Below are 14,500 nucleotides of genomic sequence, written 5' to 3'. Positions count from 1 at the left end.
TACATGTAGCAACCGTTTATACAATTTCGAATCCTCCACCTATAAGGATGTTACATACAGTTTATGAGCGAAATCCATACTTCACTTTTGGAGGAGAAGTCGTTTATACCCAAATGGTCTTTTCGTTCCAGTGGATTTCAAGAAGTCTAGTGTTGACAGACGACAGACGCCGCACGCCACGGTATGGCATAAAACTCGCATTGTTGCTTTGGACCAGGTGAACTAAAATAGCATTTATTTAAGAGACAGATAATTCGGTCTAGCAAAAGAGAACAGCCGTTTTACCTGAATTCTAAAAATGACACAATGTTTGAGTCAACTTGAGTAACCAGTCATTTTTATGAAAATAAAGTTTAGTCTCATGAAGTGCACAATTTTACGGGATTAGATGCTGACTTTAACTTAATACTTCCTCAAACCTCTTCTTTTTGGTACAGGAAACATCCTATCATGGTAGACATTTTCACATGAACTTAAAGATGAAGTTCACACATTTTCGAAAGACTAGAACGAAAAGAAAATATACGATATAAAGAACAACGCGAAGGTAGAGAAGTTTTACAAAGAGTGTCGAATGCCTGCTACTAAAGCCAGTAATACCGCCAAAAAGAATACTTGGAAAAGGAAAGGGAACTAATTTTGGCGAAGGAGAATTAAGGCAGTGAGGCAGAAGCCAATTAGAATGGCATTAACTCCACCGTCAATAGCCAAACCAAGACAACCATCAAATTGTTAATTAACTTCCTGTTATAGACTTATAAATACGCTGGAAAAGATGTCTGCGAAGGTTGTAAAAACAAATTCAGTCAACTAACAGAAACATATAATCAACAATTTCAAGACGACATTGTGCCACTAATAAAATATCAATCTATAATAGACGAAACCAAAAGAAAATGTATTAAACAGGAATCCAGTCATGTCATGGCCAGAGAACCACGTTATATATGGCACTTGCCATTCGAAATACGGGTATCCTTAAAAAGATCTTAGTACAATCATGCTAACATATTTCCCCATAACATTTTTCTACTAGACCTTTCAAGTCTAAATATGTATGATCTCAAGTTTAAAATGAAACCAAAAATGTACATAATGTAAGATATATGTATGTTTTTTTTTTGTTTTTTTTTTTTTTACTGAAACCATTACAAATCAAAAATATGTTCACATAATTCCAATTTATACTGTAGACAAGATACCTCAACATCGCCTATAAAAAAGTGACTTTATTATAAAACAATAATAGTATTATACAGAAATGAACAAAAAATGTCATATATGTACTTTGGCAAAGAAAATATCACAAACAGGAAAAGTAGTATTTTAATTAACTTTATTGGGTAAAAAATAAAGAAGCCGAGCATTGTTTAAAGTAAAATCACAGAATCACTTCTTTATCAATAAATAAAAAAGTACTGTACTGTTACTTTACAGTAAGAAAAACTTGTATTGCAAGGAAGTAACAGTTAACATAGGAAAATACTTCCAGATTAATTATTTGAAAATAGCTTGGCCTGAAATTCGCCTGAAAATAAGGTCAATTTAGGTCAAATTTGTCCAAAATATTTTTTGTGAACTCTAAAATTGTTCACCAGAAGTTCAGGTCAACTTCAGATCTTTTATTTGAGATATATAAAATTAGAAAGCAATAACAATTACTATATTTTATAACAGAAATAGTTCCTTGACTAGAGTATATAATTGGTACTGCTTGGCTTTTTACAGACACATAATTACAGACATACCGTGCAGCTTCCTACAGTAAAAATGTGATTGGTTTTCTGAAAGTGACCTTAAGATTACATGTATACCGTATTTTTGCGCGTATAATGCGCACCCGCGTATAGTGCGCAGTTACTTTTTTGAGTTTTATTTTGAAATTTTTTTTTTTTACAAAAAAAATCTAATTTTTTTGCATCTTCATTCAAAACGTTTTGCATAGGCTCCAAACACTCTTATAGTACAAAATCAAACTCTCCCTATTGTTTATCAGTGCCTAAAACAACCTTCTGTTCATTAAAATTAACTGGCGAGAGGAGTTTGACACGATGATTGACACTTTGTTTACACAGCACTAGCGACAGGCTAGTTAGCTTGTAAATTACCGGTGACACTATAATGAGGTCTCAACAACGATGTTTTTACAATCAAATAATTAATCATACCTTGTGTAATTCCAAGTGGTATCAATCAAGTCTATTGTATATCTGATGGGCATTTAGATTTTAATTATGTCCAAGATATTAGCTGGAAAGCCGACCGAGCTAGGCTAATCAACCACATGTACAGCTGACCGCCATATTTGAGTATTACGTAGTGACGGCACACTTCCGTATTCTCAATTATTTCAATCAGAATTGAAATCAAGATAAGATTTTACAGAACCATATCAAAAGATGGTAATAAGAGTGTATTTAACAGCCATACCATCATTTATAGTGCCGATTGGTCAGTTTTTAATGTAAGAAGGTTTAGTTTCGAATTTAATTTGCTGACTCTGCATGAAGCCATTACACTCACTTCCGTAAACATTTGCAAGTTCAAAAGTTTTCACATGCTGGCGAAATATATTTATAAGGTAATCAGTTTAATGTGACGAATCAATTACACACTTATACATCGTTTCTAGCTGCAGACTACATTTATTAAGCCATTTAGATTTGGAGATATACCTTACTGAAGATTCACGATCGTAACATGTGTCCGGTCATGAACACATGTGCTCCCCAAAATGGACTTTTAAGAAATTAAAGATATAAATTACAAGTGAGCTTTTCATTTTATATTGAATATGTGCATTGAATATTGACTTAAAGATCCAAGTATTTAATCATAACTCTCAACATGTACAAAATGTTAGGCTACTGCACACTTTAGCTTGGACCTGCCGGTCGGTAATCATGACCCAGGCCTGTACTTGCGTATAGTGCGCACCCCAACTTTTCACTTGATAATTTATGAAAAAAAGTGCGCACTATACGCGCAAAAATACGGTAGATAGTAGGCTAAGCCGAAGACACTACAGCACCATATTTAGCTTTTACTCCCCATCTCAATAAATTGTATTTAGAATCAAACAAAGCTTTTTACTCCAAATGCATTGGTTCTATGTTTATAGAATTCATAATTCTCATTTACAACTTCATCTTTTTTAATAATGACATTCCTAAGTTTCATCAGAAAATAATCACTTAATTTAAGATAGTTTTGGAAACATTTGTGAAAGCAATATCCTTGAAATACTATTACAATATTAACATAAAATGGTAACAATAATCACAATATAATTTGCTGTCCGAAAATATGGTACACTGTACCTAGAATTACAAAAATATTATGTTGAAGCTTAAAACAATAGGATCATAAAACATAATCGCTAACCAAATAGGAGATCATGATAAATGTACAGTATGCTTAATCACTGCAAGGAAATGGTTTTATCCATCTTCTATATAATTTCTACTAAAATGTATAGTTCAAATGGTTAACGGAAAGAAAATGAAAAATGTCCATTTCATTTAGTTCAAAGACTTCAATAAAATAACATGTAAACCATGCAATTTTTATCCAAATTGTCAAATTGCCTTTAGTTTAGTTTTATAGACTTTTATTTGTAAGCAAAATAAAAAATTAGTTCAGTTCAAGGCTAAAAGGCACGTTTTATAAATCAGGGCGTTGGTCTATCCAGGGTCGTGAAGGAGTGTGTCCTTATACAGTTTCCTGAACTCTGTCAACAGATGAACAAGATGCGTAGTTATCACAGTCAGTTCATTGCACTCTCCCTTATCTCCCACACTTTTACTATTATAGTCCTTCTTCAGACTCTTGGCATACAGAGACTTTAACTGCTCCTGGTCAGATTTCCTATAAAAGTAAACAATTTGATAGCTTTAAAACTAACCACAAACTGTCAACAGGCATGTATATTTTAGCAGTAACAACTAAGTATAGCGTTTTAAGCACCAGAAATTTTGTGCTATAATATTATTCTGCTCATTCTTCTTCGTTTATGTCATGTGCAAAAATGTCAAAATCACCCATGTGCTTACAAGGTAAAGATATTAAAAGTTTTAACTGCATTTTCTTGTGCAACAATTAATCAGTAAATGTATATTGTAAAAATGATAGACCTTGTCCTTAAATTGCAGCAATTTTAATATTCCTGTTTGATATACATACGTAATCACGTCTTTAGATACAAACCACCAACACTTTACATACAAATAATCTACAAAGAGAGAAAGCCACCTACCTGCGTTTAAGACTTGTGTAACATTTGACGAGCTGTAGGAGTGAGAACTGGAGACGTGAATCAAGGATGCCGAGGAGACTGAGAGCTTCTTGTTTCTGTTTGTCGTCTGTCTCCCCTTCGGTGGCCAGCAGAGCGGTCAGCACACTCTCACACTCCAGTAAATAGGACACACCACTGGTCAGTGTCCTGAGACGCATCTTCATATTGGTCAAACCTGTAATAGGTTTAAAATATTTCTATATAAACACATCATAGAGCTTTAGAAATTTAAAGAACTAACTTTTTTAAAATAAAGACACAACCAAAATAGGGCATACTTTTTTTGCATGGGATCAGCATTGAACCTGGACGGTCAAAACACCTTTAAAACTTACATTATATGTTTATTATTATATCACATTCCTTCATGTCAATTGAACATACATGTCATTCAGCAATTTCTCTCTGTCACGTTCCATACCTGACAAGATGAATTCGAGCAGAGCAAAGTGCTCCAGTCTGGTCCGGAGAAGTTCTACATGACATTCCATGGCAGAGAAAAAATGAGCAGCCTTAGAATAATGTGTCTCAGCCAAATGTCGCAGGTATTTCTTCTTCTGTTCGCTCACCTATACAGCAAATTATAGTTCCAATATGATCACAAAATGTATACTTTCATTTGTGCTTTCTGTTAATTTGAAACTAGATTACTTAAAATACAGTTTTTTACAATTCAGTTCTGTTGATTTTTTTTTTCATATTGATTTTACCATAGTTATTTTTTCAAATTGATTTTACCATAGTTATTTTTTTCAACTTGATTTTACGGTTCTTGGTTGTTATTTTTAATTGATTTCACCAAATTGAATGATCTTTTTTTTCAAATTGATTTTACCATTGATTGTTTTTCAAATTGATTTTACCATTTTTTTTTCAAATTGATATTATTCCAATCAATAAAGTTGATTTTATTCCCCCACAAATTAGAGGGATACCAGGGTTGGAACACTTGGTTCATTCCTTTTACAACATGTAGTCTCTCATAGGCGGTCTCTTTCGCTTCTCGATCGCATTTGTCACATTAAATTTGTTCTAGTCATTCTCTATTAATTCCACTGATAATTACCTCTGAGCGGATAGACTTGTGGTAGAGAGATGCCAGTCGATGGTTCACAGATCCAGTCCGGTACTGGTACATTGGCTGTCGGGCCGAGGTACTGGCCATATCACAATACTTCAACGACTTACTCATCAAGTCTGCTACCTCTTTCTCTATCTTAATCACAAACACAAACAGAGAAAATGTTTATGATATTTTCATTAATTTGAAGGTTGATCTCTGACTTCTGAACTTTATTTATTTAATCCAAGATTGCACATTATTTATAGTATAACTATGTTCCTTATGATTAAGATTTCTGTGAAATTTCAGATTTCTTGGGGAACTCATTTTTCCATGAAATCATATTTCATCGTTGTATCAGGCAGTCAGAGACAGCATAACAATCAGCCAATCAGAGACAGCATGACAAACAGAAATATAAATCATTAGAGGATGACATCAATTTCAAGCCAATGAAAACGATTTTTTAAAACAAAATAAGAGAAATTGAATTTAATATCAATACATAAAAACACTATGAATCATCTAATTTGTTGTAATTCATCACATAATCACATATTCAGAAGTATTAACAATTTGATGCATGGATGTTTATATAAAATCACTACATCCCCATTGGATTCGCTGTGCTACCTTACCTTTACCCGTGGTTCAGTAGAGAGCGGTGTACAGTCCTGTAGAAGGACGGCCATGTTGTAATACGTAGTGGACAACTCCCAGCAAACAGATTCCCATATATCTGGGTATCGCGTTGGAGACTTCAGTAACGTCAGAGCTACACGGTAACAGTCTATTGCCTAACAGATCCAACACACAATCATCAGATCAAGATTTGGTACCAAACTCATTGAATGACAATACCGTTTTTTGCTGTACATTTTGTGTTTAAGTATTTTGCTGGTTCCAATTTTTCACTGTGTATACTCAAGTAAACTTAAATTGAACACAAATAATTTAAGTGCTACCGTGGTTGTGCAAATTTCAAGTTAACAACTGAAGGTACTTTGACTGTTTTTCAAATTTATAATAAAGATCATGAAGGAACTCATAAATTTGATTCTTTTCCTCATAATTAACAAATTTCTAAAATTGTTTTCTTTAACTAAACAAAATGAATTGTATTCTTTACCTATTATGAAAAGAAATTGAAAGGAATCGACACGATATAAACAGATTACCTTGCAGTAAAAGGTCCTCTCATGCTGACTGAACTCAGGACTAGCCCTTAGTAGAGTGACTTGTGTATAAGCCTGGGCCCGCAGTCTCATCAGTCGCCCCTTGTTAGAGTGGAGCAAGGCTTGATTGGCTGCGTCAGACACACACTCAAAGCTACTTATGCCTTCATTCAAACTTTCCTCGCTTTTCTCACACAACTGGTTCATATCATCATCAGGAGAAGAGAAGTCTGTAGCGATGAAAACGTATGGACAAAACTAGAGTATAGCTCAACTTAAGACTATACTAGATCCTTAATAAGGCTATAATGAATCAAATTCTGTAGGGTTGGTTCATCAGAATTCCTTGGCTTAAGAAAATTCCTTACTTTAAAATTTTCAAAAGAAATGCACTAAGAAGTAATAAAAAAAAACCTAACTAACGGACAATTTATTACTTCTATCAATTGCTTTTCTTTTGGATTTTTAAGATCAGAAATTTCCTGAAGTTAAACAATGTTGATGAAACTGTGACCATTTTCTTTAATTATCTTCCACAACATGCCATACAACCATAAATGTTAACAGCAATGAAAATGGAAAGCTTTAAAAAATGAATTTCTGACAGTATGCTAGGCCTTGTATACATTTAATGACAAGAAAAGCTAAAATTAAAACATTAAAATTTCTGACAGTTATACTGGGCGTTGAACACTTTACCTGACTTCTGTAGGAAGACTTGAGCCTGACCCATGAAGAACACTCCCGTTTCATTCTTGACATTACCATATCGTTTCCGCAATGTAACCACAAATACTTGAGAGTCAGGTGACATTTGACCGGTTGCAAGGTCAAGGGCATTTTTGTAACAGGCAGAGCATTGCTGTAGTAACTTTTCCTTCTCTCCTCGTAAGTCACATGCCCAGCTGTGTTCTGTTAAACAGTTTCCATGTAATGGAGTGAAAAATCAAAAACATCCACAGTGAATAAAGATAAAATAAATTGTGCATGATCATAAAATATCCGTTACCGGACAAAGGACAATGATGTCATTGAAAAAATTTGATTCACAACTTTATAATATCTAATTATTTATAAAACCTTTTATATATGAAAAATTATTCAACCCTATATGAAAATGATAAATAAAACAGCAACAGAACTCTGAAAAGCTTCCCTTTTCCTGCTTCCAAAAATTTACATAATCAACAGTTCAGTGCTCTAGTGTACAGGCAAGTTGAGCTATAGAAGTAAGTAAAAGTAATAAAACATAGCATTGGAGAACTCACAGATTATATGGCCATGGATACGCTTTTTTTATTATATTGATAACAAGAGGCCAATGGCCTCGTAGCACAATGGTCCAGTTAATTAATGTTCAATGATTGGTTTTGACTAATATTCTTGATTATCACTCATATGCACTGTTTAAACTAATAATTAATTAGGACAATTCAAATGACCACTGGTATTTAATTGTTATCAATGTTGGTATTAAAACAATCATAAAATTCTTTCAAGACAGATGTCATTCATCAAATGTTAAGTTATATATTTACAGTTTTATAAAAAAATTGATTTGTGCAGAACAGTTTTTTTTCTGAGCAGGATTTTAGTGTGAGCGTATGCAGCATCTTCTTAGTAAGAATATTGTTGGGACCAATTCAAATAGCATCAACTTAACTTTAATATTAGAAAATTTAATAAAATTCACAATTTAAGCATGCTGTTTATTCAAATTTATCAGAATATTGTTATATGATAAAAAATAATTGGGAAACTTTTTCCTGTATGATTGCTTATCGGTATCACACATGTACAACTATGTATAATCAAAGTGTTAAGTTGACTAGACTTTTAAAAGATACCTGCTGGAGGAGGGCTTAATTCATTAAAGGTGACCAAAAAAAATCAAAGATGTTTAGCTGTCCTGGTTATAAGAGGTAAACTGAATTTGCTTCAATATGTTGAAATTAATTACTTATCTTTTATCTCATTTTCTTCAACACAATATAAATTTCACAATTAAGATAACAATGCACAAGTTGTATTGGCTGGGTCTCGGCACAACGGAATGTGTACTACGGGTCAACAAATTGACATTGGCAGCTACAGTCAAGCCTTTCCCAGGGCCTCGATAACAAAATGTACATTAATTAACTCTCAACCATTGTTTTTCCCTTTAACAGTAAATGGTATATGTAACAGATTTACACACACATATAGGCCTATAAACAGCATCTAGATGAAACTAGGGCACCTGACTTGTGACACTGTCCAGGGAATATAGATTATCCAACACAGGTAATCATGATGTCATCACACTTTGAGTAACATATTTAAGAATAGAAAAATAATGAATATTTCTTAATTGCCTTAATATTTTCTTAAACTATATTTCTTTTGTATGAAGTGGTACCGTCGGCCATATAATTTCCCATAATGCATTGTGTATCTCATTTAAATATTACTATAGACAAAGACGGAATGAAATATATTTTAATTCCTCAAAAATACAGTTTATGTCTGTTTGTCGCCAAGTTTTATCAGTTCCGTCCTTATCTATAACTACATGTCTGTGCCAAATTTCATTGCTGTTAATGGTGTATAACTTGGGATATCCTGTTCACAAGGTGATTTTCAAAACTAGGGGGTATGCTATAAGCTACGATGGAGCTACGCTAAAAAAAATTGTAGAAAACCCTCAGGTAAAAGCATAATTTTAGGATACTAAAAACAGCTAACTACATCTGTATCAATGTGATACTCTCACATCCTTACCAAATGTGTCTAGTTCTCGTTCCACACTATCCAGAATGCCCATCTCCTCCTCAGTATAGTCGATCAGGTTAACACTAATATCCTCGTACACCTGGCCTCCATGGATAAACATTAGTATGATGTCGCCAGCCAAACCCAGCATTTTCATCATTAGCTCTTTGTTCTCTTCAAACTTCTGAGGCAGCAGCACCCTTACTCCAGCTAAAATGGAAAATCATATTTAATGTATTACATTTTATGTTAGCAAATAAGGCATTTTAAGTCTCTCCTTCAACTGTTTAAAAGTATGGGGTCAAGTCTTCATTTTTTGCAATGACTTAAATAACTAGTTACATTTGTCCTTTGACTCAGAGGTCAGGTCATATTAAATAGACATTACTGCAACACACTGCATATTGGTTTTAGGGGATTCAAGTAAACAGTAAGTTCTAGTCAGAAGGACTTCACATTAACATTAATTATAAAGTATGACTTTTAGCAGAGCCTGCAGAACCAGAATACCTGAAAATCCCCGAGACACGACCATATCACAAAAACACTGCAATCACACCAAACAATATTATCTTGCAATAATATAAGATGAATCATACACTAGAATATGCATATTTCTTACCAAAGCAACGCATGGCAGACTTGATGTAGCGCATGGCACAGCCCGTCTTCTGAGAGGACACAGAACACCTAGCTAGGGAGTAGAAGGCCATCGCTGCCTTCCGTAGTAACAAGACCTTGGACAAGCGATGCCAGGAACAGGAGGACTCTGTTTCGGCCAGCTGTAGATGGTCAAGGTCATGGAGAGGTGATTCAGACTCATTGGCAGGCGGAGCAGACTTCTGGAGAGGTACGTAATGAAGTGGTATGGCCTGATTACTGTCGCACCATACCTGTTCCTCCACAATGTTCTTACTCTTACGGATCTGCTCGGTGAAATCTCGGTCTAGACACTGCAGACCCTGTACAAGTATACAAGATAAATCAAAATGATGATGAGTCAACCGGCAGTATATTTGCCCCAATAGTCATTTACATTACCATAAAATAAAATAAATTTCAATTTATAAATTAAACTGTAAAAGTATCTTTTATCTATGTTTGAATTTTACCTCACTGTTCAACTCAATGATTATAGACAGTACATTATGCTATACCTTGTGTATGTTGTGGAGCGCCTCAATACACTTCTCTGTTACACTTCCAACAATTGGACGCACTTGGGTAATGTCCTGTGTATTTCGTTTTCTACCCTCTGGGTTTTTATTGGACAAGTTCTTCACATCTAATGATCTTGTAGAATCTCCTGGATCTTCCTTTTCCTCCTATAAATTATAAAACCAAAGCACAAATCGCATCTTGTAACTTATCAACAGACAGATTTCAGGTCATCTCAATAACTGAATTCTTCTTGAATTAGAATATTTTAATATAGTAATCAATCGATTTTGATAGGTACCATTAATATGATTTATATATCTATTTATCTTAAAAACCAGTGCATTTTTATCAGCCACAAGAACACCATCTTTTTTTAAATTTAATTTTTATAGATTGCTTTGATGGATCACAAAAAAGAAATATCACATCTGTCATTTCCCTTGTAAAAACCATTTTCTGCTGGGTAGATGTAACATTTCTATGAAAGCCATTAACATACTGTAGAGATGAATGCCTCCATTTTTACCTGACAGGTGTCGTTATCATACATTTCCTCGTCCGACTCCCCCACATCAGAGTTCTCCCATTCACTATCCTTGGCTGTACTGTCAGGCACGTAGAGGTCCGACAACAAATAGTAGGCAGACGTACACACCTGTTTAATAATAAGTTTAAGATTTGTTCTTACAAATGTATATAACATGTACAAGTTTATTTCTCTTCTTTCAGGTTGATTATTAACTTCTCACTGACATTAATTTAAACCAAATGTTTTTGACCAACATGCATATATAAAAACCTGTCTATACAGGCTGCCAAAGGGAAAAAGAAAATAAGGTCTTTATAGCCAAATCCTCTTTGTACACAGGACAAATTGTGTTAAAATTGGCCATTTGGGACCCTAAGAAAGTGGTCCTAATAAGCAGGTGATCTTTATACAGAGGTTGTCGCTAAGCCGCGTATACATTTATAATTTGCTGTAAATTACCTGGTACAAATGCAAAGTAATTGATTTAAGATCTTACTTTAAAGATAATTTAATTAAGGTACATTATAAGCTCACAGTATATAAGAAGTATTGATCTTCACTAACCTGTGAATGTTTATCTTCTGTAAGAAGTAATAGACAGTTTTCTAGAAGTGTCCGCACGGTTGGAGCTTTCTTCCTCTGATGTTGCTGTCTGAGATTGCGTGCCACTCTGTATAGTAACATACCCAGTGGTACTGTGAATGGATTGGAACCTTCCATATTGTCACCACAGAGGGCTGTTAGATCATACAGCTTCACAACGTCATCATCAATACCTTAAAACAAACCAAGGTCATTAGATCATACAGCTTCACAACGTCATCATCGATACCTTAAAACAAACCAAGGTCGTTAGATCATACAGCTTCATTACAATGTCATCGATACCTTAAAACAGACCAAGGTCGTTAGATCAAACATGACCTTCACAACGTCGTCTTTGATACCTAAAATCAGACCAACGTCGTAAGATCAAACTTGACCTTCACTATATTGTCATCAATACCTAAAATCAGACCAACATCGTTAGATCAAACTTGACCTTCACTTCATTGTCATCAATACCTAAAAACAGACCAAGGTCGTTAGATCAAACATGACCTTCACTATATTGTCATCAATACCTAAAAACAGACCAAGGTCGTTAGATCAAACATGACCTTCACTACACTGTCATCAATACCTAAAAACAGACCAAGGTCGTTAGATCAAACATGACCTTCACTACATTGTCATTGATACCAAAAAACAGACCAAGGTCGTTAGATCAATCATGACCTTCACTACACTGCCATTGATACCTAAAAACAGACCAAGGTCGTTACATCAAATATGACCTTCACTACACTGTCATCAATACCTTAGATCAGACCAAGGTCATTAGATCAAATATGACCTTCACTACACTGTCATCAATACCTTAGATCAGACCAAGGTCTTTAGATCAAACATGACCTTCACTCAACTGTCATTGATACCTTAAATCAGACCAAGGTCATTAGATCAAACATGACCTTCACTATATTGTCATGGATACCTTAAATCAGACCAAGGTCATTAGATCAAACATGACCTTCACTACACTGTCATTGATACCTTAAATCAGACCAAGGTCATTAGATCAAACATGACCTTCACTACACTGTCATGGATACCTTAAATCAGACCAAGGTCATTAGATCAAACATGACCTTCACTACACTGTCATGGATACCTAAAAACAGACCAAGGTCGTTAGATCAAACATGACCTTCACTACACTGTCATGGATACCTAAAAACAGACCAAGGTCATTAGATCAAACATGACCTTCACTACACTGTCATCGATACCTAAAAACAGACCAAGGTCGTTAGATCAAACATGACCTTCACTACACTGTCGTCAATGTTGTGGGCTATTGCTGTTCACTTGACATGGGATTCTATTAATCTTATATGGAACGATAAGCATTCTATCATCAATATATCACAAATTCTTTATACTTAGTTTTATTTAGTTTTAAGGAAATCGTCTAGGAGCTTTGTTGTGATTGAAATGGTTTTCATTAAATATCAAAAGTAATCAAGCTTCTAACTTAGTAATGTAGGGAACACTATAGCACATTATGTACAGCTGATATTTATATACAACATGTATCAGCACATCTTTATCTTACCTTTGTAAAGTGAATGTATCAGCACATCTTTATCTTACCTTTGTAAAGCGAATGTATCAGCACATCTTTATCTTACCTTTGTAAAGCGAATGTATCAGCACATCTTTATCTTACCTTTGTAAAGCGAATGTATCAGCACATCTTTATCTTACCTTTGTAAAGCGAATGTATCAGCACATCTTTATCTTACCTTTGTAAAGCGAATGTATCAGCACATCTTTATCTTACCTTTGTAAAGTGAATGTATCAGCACATCTTTATCTTACCTTTGTAAAGCGAATGTATCAGCACATCTTTATCTTACCTTTGTAAAGTGAATGTATCAGCACATCTTTATCTTACCTTTGTAAAGCGAATGTATCAGCACATCTTTATCTTACCTTTGTAAAGCAAATGTATCAGTACATCTTTATCTTACCTTTGTAAAGCGAATGTATCAGCACATCTTTATCTTACCTTTGTAAAGCGAATGTATCAGCCATCTTTATCTTACCTTTGTAAAGCGAATGTATCAGCACATCTTTATCTTACCTTTGTAAAGTGAATGTATCAGCACATCTTTATCTTACCTTTGTAAAGCGAATGTATCAGCACATCTTTATCTTACCTTTGTAAAGCGAATGTATCAGCACATCTTTATCTTACCTTTGTAAAGCGAATGTATCAGCACATCTTTATCTTACCTTTGTAAAGCGCATGTATCAGCACATCTTTATCTTACCTTTGTAAAGTGAATGTATCAGCACATCTTTATCTTACCTTTGTAAAGCGAATGTATCAGCACATCTTTATCTTACCTTTGTAAAGCGAATGTATCAGCACATCTCAGGGCTCGAATTTTACATTTTTTGCCACTTGCTAAAAATAGCAAGTGCCATAAATTTTTACTTGCTAAAATATATTTTTTACTTATAATTAATATTCGTATTCAAATTAGTTATGTTATATATAAAATCCTTTATTTTTGCATGATGATGTGAGGTGTATAAGTACATAATAAATATCAACAACATTATTGTAAGAACTGGGCTCCCATATTTTCCATTACAACAATTTTTGACAATCATTATGCCATTTTTACAGTTGTCCCTGTTAAAAACCACTTGCTAAAATAAGCAAGTGCATATTTTTTTCACTTGCTATTCTGGTATATCTACTTACAAAAAGCAAGTAAAACAGCCTGAAATTCGAGCCCTGCATCTTTATCTTACCTTTGTAAAGCCAGTAGGTGTGTCCTTCTTTTGTGGCATTGGCCTTCAGAAACGACAAGATGTTCCTGGCAATTTCTGTCACCTCTTTGGGATTAAAACGGGAGTCCTCCATATTAGGAATATCCTCTGTTTTGATAAGCTCATACCGCTGAAATAAA

The 14,500-nt window shown here is 34.2% G+C and overlaps 1 protein-coding gene across 1 annotated transcript in view; it reads right to left on the bottom strand.

The window, feature by feature from the left end:
- Nucleotides 1-2,493: 2,493 nt before the first annotated feature.
- LOC138313444 (erythroid differentiation-related factor 1-like) overlaps nucleotides 2,494-14,500 on the bottom strand; it is a 28,040-nt gene continuing 16,033 nt past the window's right edge. Inside the window, exons 8-20 of the mRNA XM_069253873.1 lie at nucleotides 14,343-14,490; nucleotides 11,538-11,749; nucleotides 10,971-11,099; nucleotides 10,441-10,608; nucleotides 9,906-10,245; nucleotides 9,293-9,493; nucleotides 7,232-7,444; nucleotides 6,536-6,762; nucleotides 5,996-6,154; nucleotides 5,361-5,510; nucleotides 4,716-4,863; nucleotides 4,256-4,469; nucleotides 2,494-3,867 (exon numbers count right to left, since the gene is read on the bottom strand). Coding sequence (XP_069109974.1) covers nucleotides 3,684-3,867; nucleotides 4,256-4,469; nucleotides 4,716-4,863; nucleotides 5,361-5,510; nucleotides 5,996-6,154; nucleotides 6,536-6,762; nucleotides 7,232-7,444; nucleotides 9,293-9,493; nucleotides 9,906-10,245; nucleotides 10,441-10,608; nucleotides 10,971-11,099; nucleotides 11,538-11,749; nucleotides 14,343-14,490 — 2,493 coding nt within the window. The 3' untranslated portion in view covers nucleotides 2,494-3,683. The remainder of the gene's footprint in view (nucleotides 3,868-4,255; nucleotides 4,470-4,715; nucleotides 4,864-5,360; nucleotides 5,511-5,995; nucleotides 6,155-6,535; nucleotides 6,763-7,231; nucleotides 7,445-9,292; nucleotides 9,494-9,905; nucleotides 10,246-10,440; nucleotides 10,609-10,970; nucleotides 11,100-11,537; nucleotides 11,750-14,342; nucleotides 14,491-14,500) is intronic.

The sequence above is a fragment of the Argopecten irradians genome, unplaced genomic scaffold (genome assembly GCF_041381155.1).
Source record: "Argopecten irradians isolate NY unplaced genomic scaffold, Ai_NY scaffold_0679, whole genome shotgun sequence".
Lineage (NCBI taxonomy): Eukaryota > Metazoa > Mollusca > Bivalvia > Pectinida > Pectinidae > Argopecten > Argopecten irradians.
The sequence above is the reverse complement of the archived record's forward strand: the minus strand, read 5'-3'. Positions and strand labels throughout refer to the sequence as shown.